The sequence below is a fragment of the Saccostrea echinata genome, unplaced genomic scaffold, assembly GCF_033153115.1.
Source record: "Saccostrea echinata isolate AGI-Se365-2 ecotype Australia unplaced genomic scaffold, CSIRO_AGI_Sech_v1 ptg000051l, whole genome shotgun sequence".
NCBI classification, from domain to species: domain Eukaryota; kingdom Metazoa; phylum Mollusca; class Bivalvia; order Ostreida; family Ostreidae; genus Saccostrea; species Saccostrea echinata.
In genome coordinates this window covers 6,194,304-6,206,930 of record NW_026889800.1, presented here as the reverse complement: position 1 = coordinate 6,206,930, position 12,627 = coordinate 6,194,304, and the positions used below count along the sequence as shown (strand labels likewise).

The window sequence follows — 12,627 nt, the reverse complement described above, 5'->3', positions numbered from 1 at the left end:
CATTCACAACACTTTGGGATGCAAATTGTCATATATGACGTTTCTCTAAAATTGTTGAAGGAGTTAACATGACAGACTGATACACAACTTCATATATTAAAGATCCCCATCATATGTAACAGCTGTTTTTGTGGAATTAGGAAAGCGATTGATGTGGAATTGGGAATGTGATTAGTTGTAGGATTAAACACCGTGGGTGTTGTAACACCTCAAGTAGTTTAAGAATAATTTCCTTTCATCAGAGCTCGCCATTTTGATTCTTAGTATTAATAACTATACTTTGTAATTTATATCTATTCAAATAAAGTAATTTGACACCATTACATTAAATGAAAGTTTTATAACTCGGACATAAATGACTGTTCATCTACAAAATTGTTAAAATCCATTCTGAATCTACATAGATTCTACATATAGTACTGTAAAGGTGATATTAAAAAATGCTTGAGGTATTTATTGTCGACATCCATATAGTTTTTGAAGACTAGGTCCTCCAAAAGTTTGTTGTCATTACTACCATGGGTAGTAATTGTACATATACCTTTTTCACAGATCTGTTCCTGTATTCATATGAAGGAGAATTTATTCAAAAACTTCTACATGAGAATAAGTGGCTTGCTATGACTTCCAATTCAACATCTCTAAAGGTATATATACGACATGTTCTCAATTAACACTATCAATTATCAAAAAGCAATATCTATTTTCATTCAAACTTTGATTCGATCTATCACACTAAAAGACACCACATCTTCTTACTATTCTTTTTCATATTTGGATGTTTTACTAGAGAAAGACATCGATGCAAATAAACGAACAACTAAACTTACTGAAATACGTGATGAATTCAACTTCGTCAACGTCCTTTATTAGCAACCATTATCTTTTGCCTATAGTGGTAATGAGTTTAAGTTGATTCGACACTCAAGACCATATTTTGCGTACGAACAATTTCTAAACCAAGGCAGTCTTCTAAACATACGAGGGCTATTCATTAAATAGTGAGACTTCTTCAATACAGTAAGAAATAACATAGTATTATTTTCTATTTTATTTACATTCCTTCAAAATAATCACCCTTTACTTCAACACATATTTGAAGCCGTTTTATCCAGCTTTGGAACGCGCCTCTATACTCCGAAAGAGGTATACTCTTTAGACACTGATACACCGCTGAACCTAATGCAGAACGGGAATGGAAACGCCGTCCAGATAGCATTTTTTACAATTTAGGGAATAAGAAAAAGTCACACGGGGATAAATCTGGTGAATAAGGGGGATGCTCCAGTTGCTGTATTCCATTTTCACACGAGAAATCTTGTGTGTACTTTGCAGTGTGTGCTCCCTCATTCCTGACTTTGGTATTCTATTTTTGTAATGTTTTTGTACCTCTGACAATATCTTTCTCACGTAAACAACTTTAGTAACACTTCTGCCCTTTTTAATTGAAATTTGAGCGACTACCCCGTTAGAATAAAAAAAGATTGCATACAAAACCTTCCTTGCTGTCTTGCCGCGTTTAGCAATGGTAGGTAGTTTACTTTGTTTAAGGAGCCATATTTTGTTTCCCAGTTTTCTCTCAGGTTCATAAAAATGTAGCCAAGTTTCATCCCCCGTAACAATTTCATGTAGACGTCTTTTATCACATTTTCCGTAAATTTTCAACAGTTTTCGAGAAATTTGCAATCGCTTTCTTTTTTGCTCATCATTTAAAATGTGTGGGATCCACCTCGCAGATACTTTCCTGACTCCTAAAAGTTCTTTAAAGATCTTAAAAATGCTACCCGATGAAATGTTCAGCTTCTTGGCAATCTGCTTCACGGTCACCCTGCCGTCTCTGTCGATAATGTTTTTTACTGCTGCAACTGATTTCTCATTGATAACTGATCTTGGCCTTCCGGGCTGTTTGATATTTTCAACTGACTCCCTACAAGTTTAAAATGCTTTATCCATCGATAAACGGTTTTGATAGATACAACAGTTTCTCCATATAATGACACGAGTTCTTTGAAAATTTCTTTTCCCGTAATATTCATTAGAAAGCGATACTTAATATACGACCTGGTGTTCAAAATGTCCTTTCGGGACTTTCCTTCTGTCTTCTTGTTAACAGTGTCCTCGGGGTGGGTTCGAAAAAGATGCTTTCTTTGAAAATTGCTTTATAAATAGGTTGCGACTACGTGTCAAATCAATAGTATGGAAGACAATTAACATTTCAAGAGATGTTCCAATTCAATCAAGTGTAAAATTTAAAAGGAGTACATTTAGTGTCATTATTTAATGAATAGCCCTCGTATAAGTTAATGTTATAAGAGTTTTAACAATCTCGTTTAAAATCTACATTTTACTAATTCCTTGGTCAGTACAGTGACTGACCTCGTTTGCAAATAATACCTGTCTTAAGGTTAAATATTGTCTGACATTTTAGATTCAAATTGTGTCATTATTTTCACACTAAATAATCACAGAATTTCTCCGTATATCCAATCAAGTCAAAGAACTCACAACAGGTGTAACCGGTCGACAAGGGATGCGTACTCCTCCAAGGTACCTCTAATGATTCTAGGGGTATGCGCTGCTCCAAATCTGTAATGTTAATTAAATTAGAATGAGAGCTAGCATGATATCTGTTGTTTTTTCCCCCCACATTTCAATACAATGTATTTATAGAACAAAATAAAATAATGAAATCACAGATTAAGCCACACTGGAAATTATGATGATATACACTTGTTCACGTATCTACTCTTTCGCAGACTTTTAGTTGTCATTGAGGTTCCAGGACTCTCATGCCATGTTCTGGTATTTTGCAATGACTGACCAAAATTCATAGACGGTAGATTTGCAGTCAGCTGAACTGCAACTCCTTTTTGAGCGGTTAGCGTATACGCTAATCGCTTTATGTCATGTAACCAAAGGTCTTACGCAATTTTTGTCGACACCGGAAGCTTCGTCAAAGCGCTAACTATGCGACGTCGGAAGTGTCGTCAAAGCGCTACCTATGACCTATTTACCATCGCTACCTCTACTGCCTTTCTGACTCTGACAGGTTAATGCCGAGATAATCGCTCGGCTTGAATTTTAGGGGTTACCTGCAGAGTATAAACTCGTCGGTAAATCCTGCAATCGCGATTTATAGTTAATGTTTATTTTTGGGAGTTGAACGATTTTGTATAAATCATATAGCACCTCTCATGAACAATTTATAGACCGCCCTAATTATTTGACCTAATTATGCCACGATGGGCACTAGATGGAGGGGTCATTGCTGACTAAAGGGGTTGAAGGTTATTACTAACTGCAAAACGTAGGCGAAACTTTCGTGTTTGATTTTCTCTTACGAGTTTACCCCAAAGTATTTAGACATACGTTTTATTAAGTGAAGTAATATACGAAAAAGAATTTTTATTAAAAGCCTTAAATACATTTTAAGTTTCTCTAAATTGTACAACTGTTTTAGTAGAAACAATGGAATTAATTTCATATTGAAAAGTTATTTCTTCTCTAATTAAAAGATTATAAATTAAAGTTTAGCTCACAGGGGTACATTCTGTACTCTTTTTTTTTTTAATTACAAACAATCATAAACGATCACAAACTTTTATTTTTAGAAAAAAAATATTTAATGGGAAACTGAAAATAGTAAAATTAATTCTTAAAAAAAATAGAAAACATAAAAACTTAAATCGGCAGAGTGATCCTCTTCTAAAATTCAACCTTAAGGTTATAAAATATGCAAACATTTAGCTGAGAAGGTTTTTAAAAGATAATGAAAGAATCATAAAAAAAAAAATCTTGGCAATTGACAAAGATTTTAAATAATAATTAATTATTATTTGAAAACTTGTCAAATGTTCTAGATCTGTTTAAAAACATGTAAGTTGTAAACATATTTTTAAATTTGCTCAAACTGTTAATTATGATTTTTATTTTGAGTCTTTGAGACAGGCTTATTTATAGAAATTCACATACTTGTTATTACATGTACTAAAAAATATCAATGTAAATTGCTTAGCTGACATATTAATTTGAATATTGAAGAGAGTGACATTGTTAACTGGATAATTCTTGAGAAGGACAAATAAACTGTTAATCAAACAATTACTTTAAGTGTACATGTGAAATCATATATTATACTAGTATAGCTGGATTAGACAACAACTTTACTTTTCATGCGTTTTCTTTGACATCAAGAGTATTGCATGAAAAGTATGTGCCAAATATTCAGTATCTGTCCCTGTATATATTGTGCAATATCCATGTCCTACTTTAAATGATTGTTGCATAGTCATTTACTCATTTGAACATTTAAAATGTTTGCATGGTCAATAATGTACATTTTTTTAAAACTTGACTATCTAGTTTACTTGTCCGTCTTCCACTGAGGGTAGTGCCTTAGTAGCACATAATTTAAAACGGAAGTACTCAGTACCTCAAAAATACAGAATCCCTTTAATGAACTTCAACATTTAAATGTACAAGGTTAAGATAACGAACAGTGATCGATCTCAAAATATCACGAGTATAAACATACAAATATGTTAAGATGGCATTAAACACGGACCCCTGAAAATTTCAGAGGTGGGATCAGGTGCCTAGGAGAAGTAAGCATCCGCAATTGATCGGTCACACCCGCCCTGAGCAATGTATAAAGTTTAAATCTATTTATTATAGTGTATTTGTTTTGTTTTGATCCGACTAGTTAACCTTCAATCAAAATTATAGCTACAGAACTGAAGCTCTCCGAAAAAAAATACTGACAAAATCTCTTTGTCTATCCCAATTTTTTCAGACCAGCGAGCTTAAGATCTGCAGCTACTTTAAATTCATATATTCAAATATTTTAAATAATCATTTTTTTTTAAATTGTGTGATAGCAACCTAACAATTACCAGATTTCAGAAACTATAGAGCATGGTAGATAAATCTACATCAATTTACTTTTTTCGTCCTGGGCACTTCTGGTCTACCTAAAGTGTTATTAAAAAATTGCGCTTTCTGTCTTTCAAACTCAAGAAATCACGTTTTGATATTTCTAAACATGCATTTTTGACATCAAACGATAAAAGATGATGTCTTGGTGTATGAATGAGATGTAAGTGGTTTTGTCATTTAGTAAAATATTCCAAAGTTCGGAATGTCTGCTTCTTCTCTGATGACATTGAACAACAGCTACACGTACTTTAATATCATTTCATGCAAAGTTTTTTTTTTCAATCTTAGAATCTTAGATGAAAGCATGCTAACCGCTTTTCAGTACTTTCAGTACTTTGATTTTAGTTAGTTATATCATTTGTCTTAAATTCAGAGCAGTATGCAGTAAATATTTCATCTTGAAATATTTCCCAAATAAAAATTCTTGAATCCATCGATAGAAAGTTTTAAATTAGTAATTCACAGAAGTGTAGGTTTACTGGTGATTGAGATAACTTTGATGTTGTACTTTAGGTAGTATTAACACAATATAAATAAAATTACAAGTGTCTCTAACAAATATTTTCTTTTACTTCCAATTCGTTCCTAAATTCGGACATTATTTCTCACCTACGGGTTAAACTGGAGCGGATTTTTCTTTTCTTCTTCGTCTGTTCCTCTGGCTGTCTGTCCCTCTGTTTATCTAGCTGTCCCTTTATTTTGTATATAGTTTGTACGTCTAACTTGGTTTTCCCCACTTTGTCCCTAAAGTTTGCTTATATTTATATGATTACTGGTACATAAGTCTACCTCGATGGTTTACAAATCACATCTGCATTCTGTTTCATTTCCTTTATTTTTATGGTATTATGGCCTTTTTAATTTCAATAGATACCAGATTACACTTGCCGGAAAGGGAATTGTTTTTAATGCTATGCTCTCAGAATGCTTTTGCATTGTACTTTTATATTTGGCATTATTAAGAAGAAGGAGGCTAAAAGAAAGTTGAACTTATATAAATACTAATTGTTTCATGATAAAAATTTGAAGTGATAATGATAAAATAGTATTCTAGATGACGAACAATTATGACAGTAAATGAATTTATAAAAATAAATTTCATTTGAAACCCCCCCCCCCCCCAAACAAATACATGTATATTAATTTATATCATGTGTCATTGTCGCGGGTTTCACAAATATACAAATCGATTTTTTGCTACGAGGGGAATCCTAGACACCCTTTGTTGACAAACTCTGATTGTTGATAGGAGGCCAAAAATATTCCACGTCACTCTTATCTCTAATAAAGAAACTACTTCCTACTGTTTTTTTTTCTATAAGTAAAAATGGCGCTAGTAGAACCCAGCCTAAGAATTCTGTGGGGAACATGTCTTTTCAATCTTATTATATCAGGTAATATGTAAAATTTTACTATGGAATTATCATATTTAACTTTTATAATAAATATTTCATAAATATTGAATAAATGGATTCAAGAAATGTCGTGTCTCACCAGAAAAACAGGTTTAAGTTTTGCTGCTTCTTGATATTATCAATAATCGAAAAGAGGAATTAATCAATGAAGCAGAGTTAGGGTTACTCTCCTTAAACAACTCAAACAATTGATTGACCTGGTCTTCATCTACTGGAAAGGGTCTCATTGCAGAGAATAATGTAGAATGTGGCTGACATGAAAAAAAAAAATCTTCAAGTATATATCATTAATGATATCCTTCATTTTATTCACTATGCTTAAATAGTGCTAATCATAACTTAAGATAAAGAAATGACCTTAAAATGTTACTGATTTACATTTTCCAAATAATCTTAATTTTTATGTTTAACGTTCATGTTTTTCCATTTATTGCATTATTATAATTTTTTTGAATATATATGGATGGAATTCTCGCGCTGTCGTACACTACACGGTCATTGAGAATGGAAGCGAGATACAGTTATTTGGACATTAGTTTTATTAGAGGATCGTTACCGATACATATTGTAATGAATTAATTTTCATTTATAAAGCACGTTTTACAACAACTCTTAAACTAATATAACTGTCTTAAGTAAAGAAATATTAATATAGAAAACACAGAGAATTTCATTTTATTAGGATACCCTCTTCTGCCCTAACCCGGGGTTGAACTCTGGACCAACAGAATCTGTCTTGGAGACTTTATGCAACCAAGCTAGGCTAATGACAAATATATTGATATTACAAATCTTGCCTCTCGTATAAAAGTCAGCATGGCATAAAATCTATGTTCTTTTTTATGACCTGGTTTGCAAATACATTCTAGTTTATCTTTAGATCGAATTTGACTGACATTTTTCATACCTTTTGTAAGACCATTAAGTTTATGTTTATTTTGACTCGTGATTATCCCATTTACCTGACCAATACAATGGGCGCACAGGTGCTGTGACCTGTTTTTCCTCCCATGCACCCGATCTTAACTCTGGAATTCCCCGGGACAATCTTATTGCTGTGTTCACAACTTGTATCGTTTATAGGATTTCTAGAATTGATTACTCTTCGTTTTCTTCACCTTTTTAATAATGCGGGAATATATACTTTTCGGGTATTGCGTTAAGATATATGGACGTCTCTGTAACATGTATAACATGAGTTTCTGTGCATATGAACTTTTTTATTATAACATGTTAAGAACAAAAATACACTTTATACAACTTGCATGTTTCACAGCCAGTCATAGATATTTATCACATACTAAAAAAGATGTATTTCACTGACTTATCTGTTCTTACCTGTACGCCATACGCGTTGCTAAGTCAGAGTCGAATATCATGAAAGCTGACAAAAAATACGATTTAATTGAAAGTGAATAAATTCAGGAATTAATCTTACTATAATGCATTTTTAAACACAACACCATGATCCCCCCCCCCCCCCCCCCAAATTAAACCATTTTTAAACTATAGAACTTTCAAATTCAAACAGGATGTTTATTTAGCCATTTCCTATAAATATTCATTCATAATAATTTCGAACATTATCAATTTAGTGGCGAATACCTCTGCTAAAATATGTGGCAACATTTTTTACAACATGGAAAGTTGCTATGGTAATCAGGTCTGCTGTTACACCGGAAATTACGCATACTGTTGTAAAGGGATGTAAGTAATATTTCTACTATATTATTCTTTAATAGGATTGCTGTATACTTTTAATATTATATTTCAAAAAGTCAAGACTAACTTGAATACTATTGTCATCTCATGCTTTTCTTATTATTTAATTTCATAATCAATCTTGTTTTTAGTGAAGAGGATTATGTGTATGATGTTTTTTTTTTTTTTTTTTAAAAAAAAAAAAATGTTTTTTGTTCTCATTATGTATTTTTTTTTGTAGAACATACGGTGAAATGGTAGGCATAGCAATCGGCTCTCTAGCAGGGTTTGTTTTGTTGGTTGTTTTAATTGTCGTTTGTTGTAAAGTCATGAACAAAAACAATGGGATGAAAGGAAGAGTCATCTTTCCTGACAATTCGACAGATGGCGTTGCAATTGTCAACTCACAGCAGCAAGGTTTATATTTCTTTATTTACTGCCCATATATGGCAGTATACTGACTCGGAGTTCAACAAGAAACAATCAATGAATCAATCTTTAACTTTTTAAACAGCGAAGAATCGAAGGAAACGTATAAAAAAGATTAAGTGACAGGCAATAAATAAAGTTATTATCTTCTTTCAAAAATACAAGTGTCCAGTAAGTTTACAAAACTCTATATGCATTTTTTTAATATTAAACAGGCTTATCTAATGGATCGTATGGTGCTAACCCTGGATATGGTTATGGAGGACAGCCACTGAGTCCGGCTTACCCCCCAACGGGACCCTACCATCCTCCTTCAATGTACCCACCGCCTAAGTACTCAGAAACTGACCCTGGAGAAACGCTTGGGCAGAACCATTAACCCCGGTGAAAAATCCAAGCAAAATCATTGACCTCACATTTAGAGTCCTTCAGATTATTCGCCCACAGTTACATATAAACCCATATGAATTCATTTGAAGTACAAATATCTATGATTCCATCTTTTTGCTCCACTTCCTATTATTACTTAAGCACAGAGTCAATCTAAGTTTGATTTTCCAAAATCATAATGTCTGGAGAAAAAAAAAAATCATTTTTCTTATTTACATCTTGATGATCATCTCTACATACCCAATAAGAACTCTTTATATTAGTTTGATATGTTTGAATATACCTGGTAATTTATTGAAAAATTACACGTATAAGTATTATAAAGAACAAAAAACTTTCTCAATGCGTTCCTCTTATATAGCAATTCGTTTAATACTAGAAAGCCGTGATAAACACTATTTATATGCATAAAATATTTGTATAGTTTTCTAAATATCAGGCCTGAGGTTTTGTATTCAGTTTCTAAATAAAATGTTGATGGAATTAATGTATGCATCCTAAATCAAATAAAATCAAACAATCTATTGGCAATCATGATTATACATATGACAATATGGTTTATGTAATGTTCAGAGGCGACAATCACAGTTTTTTTTATATAAGGCATAATTTGACTTCTGAATTTTACATTTATTATTTGTTTACCAATTGAATAAAAAAATTAACCTTTAATGTAATTTCGTTATTTATTATAGCAATTAACTTATTGAAATATATGTAGATAACGAACAGTAATCAAGCTCAAAAGTCCATTAAACAATACAAATTAGGAGCAGAGCAAACACGGACCTCCAAAACATCAGAGGTGGGATCAGGTGCCATGGAGGAGTGAGCATCCCCTGCCGACCGGTCACACCCACCGTGTGCTCCTTCAGGCTTGTCATGATCGGGAAATAACGGGAAAATCCGTCGACAATTCAGCGTGTAAATAATGGCTTAATAATTAGTATGAAAAACGTCAGTCAGTATTTGACTCAAAGATAAATTGTGTTTGCTGACAAGGTCATTGTATCGACCATAGAACTTACGAAATGATGACTTTAATCGAGACTGCTAATATTCTTGTTTCATCAACTTATTTGTCAATAATTTACCTCGTTTTAGAAATTGTACATACGTAGAGCATGCTCTTGCATATCGAATAAACTGAGAGGTATAAACCCCGTATGCAGGCGATGAAGGTATATTGCTGCATAAGAAAGGGAAGTTGACGATTGAAAAGTTAAAGTCATCACGTTTATCATAAAGCTGTGTTGTTAGATTGCCATTAACGTCTTTTTCAAGTAAAATATCCAAATATGAAACAGATGTTTCAGACTTTGTGGTTTCTTTTATCTCAAGTTCACCGAGATATATGGTATCGACATAAGAATGGAAATAACCATTGTTAATTGACAATACGTCGTCGATATATCTATATGTCGAGTTGAAGGCCACAGCAAGTGTTTTCTTCTTTTCATTACAAGATTTTGGACAAATTCTGCTTCATATGAATGCAAAAAAGGTCTGCTAATAACGGGGCGCAATTGGTACCCATGGGAATTCCAATAGATTGTTGGAAGACCTGGTCTCCAAAAACCACATAGATATTGTCAATCAGAAACTCAAGCATCTTTTTAATGTCAACTTCAGAGTACTTGTGTGTGCAATCAGAACGTTTTTAACAAAATAATTTTGCAAATGACCAATGACAAGGTAAATAAATTTACGAGATCCATTTTTATTGAAAAAGCAGCTGTCAATGATATCAAAAAGCCTGGACTTTAATTTATCGTGGGGAATGGTTGTATATAAATTTGAAAAGTCGTAAGTTTTTAAGCTGTTGATTTTGGTAAAATCTTGTGATTTCAAATTTTCCAAAAGTTCCTTGGAATTTTTAAGTATTCACATCTGATTTACACAACATCTCGAATATATTGTTGCACAGTACTCTTGAAGTTTCTCCTTCACTACTGTTAATATCTTAGTGAGGAGTAAAGAATGAGGCGTGGTTGAACATTTACTGGAACCCGCTATGTATCTTTGTTTGTAAGGATTTTTATTAAGTTTCGGAATCCAATATAAACATGGTAATTCAAATTCATTTTGGTTGTTTGAAATATTAAAAATATTCAAAACTGACATATGATTTTGAAGAATGTCTTCCTTAGAAAGAGAACTATGAGTATAAGCTGGATTACCACTTGTAGAATTAAATCCAAGTTCCTCTAAAATGTTGTTACCTGCATTGTCAGCAGGGACCAGTACGCACTGATCATGTAATTTATCTAATTCTTTTTTCACTTCTTGATTATTGAATACAGAAGGATAGATGGTTCTCATATTGCCCCTCAATCTTTTAATGCGCGATTTTAACATACATCTGACACACTTAATCCATTCTGACAAAGTGTCAATGTCTTCTTTTTCATGTCTGGCCCATCGCTTGGCGTAATCCTCTACAGAATCCATAATATATATGAAATTCCGACGCCAGTTGAAGGATCGGGGTTCCCTATATTTAGGACCTTTTAAAATTAGTGATCTAAGGTCTTCATTATTAACTGACTTTCTACAGAAATATATATATATAAGATGAAGCCTGACGAAAGTCATAAACACACCTAAAAGTAAAACATTATTGCACGAGTGAGATGGATTTGTTGATATTTTAATTCTAATGAGGGGATGCGAGAGTGAAAATACAAAATGCTGTCCAGGGAGTGAAATGAATTTCAGATCAACTATAAGATATTGACTTTTCCGTTTATTACATTTTCTTTGATTTTTCCTTTGCTCGTCTTTTCATATCACACTCAGTGCCATAGGCTTTGATGTCATAGCTGAGCGATTGCGACGTCAAAAATTAGCGATTGTTAGATAAAAATTTATTAACACATATCCATGTTTCATTAGCACGTCAGAGTTATGCGATTGTGAAATTGAAATTTGTAAATATTGAGAAACCTTCAGACTGCGTGAAAATTGGTTATTTACTCTCGCTTTCTCTTAACAGGGAGTATTTTCCGTAAAGGGAATGAAAAACGAAAGCTTTGGCTCACTATTGTTAAATTCACAATAAAAAAACACCCCACACTTTTGATATTTTTGACTTTGCAAAGCACTTTTAATCATAAGTTACAATATTTCACGGGTAAAAAGTTATGAATGTTACATATTAAATTTGATGTGAGCAAAATGATTAAATTTTGCAGTGGTCCTAATATCCCTTTTTAATCAATAACGCGCCCCTCTGATTGCTTTGCATTGAAAAAGAAGAGTTATCTATCTTACTACAAGCCTGTAGAAGGATCTGCATTTCAAATCAAATATATGGGAAAATATTAAATTATTTATAAATTGCCAAGTAATACTTATAATACAAAGAATGTGATGCACTGATAATGAGGTAAGTTCCTTATATGTTTATATTTGATATCTTTAAATTTGTGTTTTAGAAAACAAAATGTTGTTAACTTAATGAAAATGGCTTTTGTGTGTTTAATTTGCTTGAAAGTTTTGTCAAGTTCTGAACTGTTTGAGAGTTCTTGTTCTTTCACAAACCGTATACAAATTTTCAGAATAAAGAAAATGATTCTAAATAGCTTTATTTCATCTTCAAATAAACATGTACACAGCAATAATCACCTGCTTTCACCTGCATATGGTGTTTACGTCTTATTCGATACTCAAGAGCATGCTCCGAGTACGATCAATTTTAATAGAGGCATTCTACTGACAGATTAGTTAATGTGACAGGGATTTCAACAGCCTTAAT

General features: G+C 32.6%; 1 protein-coding gene across 1 annotated transcript; it reads left to right on the top strand.

Annotated features, from left to right (window-relative positions):
• Nucleotides 1-7,961: 7,961 nt before the first annotated feature.
• Nucleotides 7,962-9,150, top strand: LOC133203777 (uncharacterized). Its single transcript, XM_061339564.1, has 3 exons — nt 7,962-8,057; nt 8,293-8,468; nt 8,696-9,150. Exons 1-3 carry the CDS (start codon nt 7,990-7,992, stop codon nt 8,857-8,859), a joined length of 408 nt encoding a protein of 135 aa, XP_061195548.1. The 5' UTR covers nt 7,962-7,989; the 3' UTR covers nt 8,860-9,150.
• The last annotated feature ends 3,477 nt before the right edge of the window (nt 9,151-12,627 follow it).

Excerpts from the sequence above, each read along its gene's own strand:
- LOC133203777 (XM_061339564.1), top strand. The coding sequence starts at position 7,990 with ATGGAAAGTTGCTATGGTAATCAGGTCTGCTGTTACACCGGAAATTAC. Across the intron at positions 8,058-8,292 it reads GCATACTGTTGTAAAGGGAT|AACATACGGTGAAATGGTAG; the intron begins GTAAGTAATATT and ends TTTTTTTTGTAG. Across the intron at positions 8,469-8,695 it reads TGTCAACTCACAGCAGCAAG|GCTTATCTAATGGATCGTAT; the intron begins GTTTATATTTCT and ends AATATTAAACAG.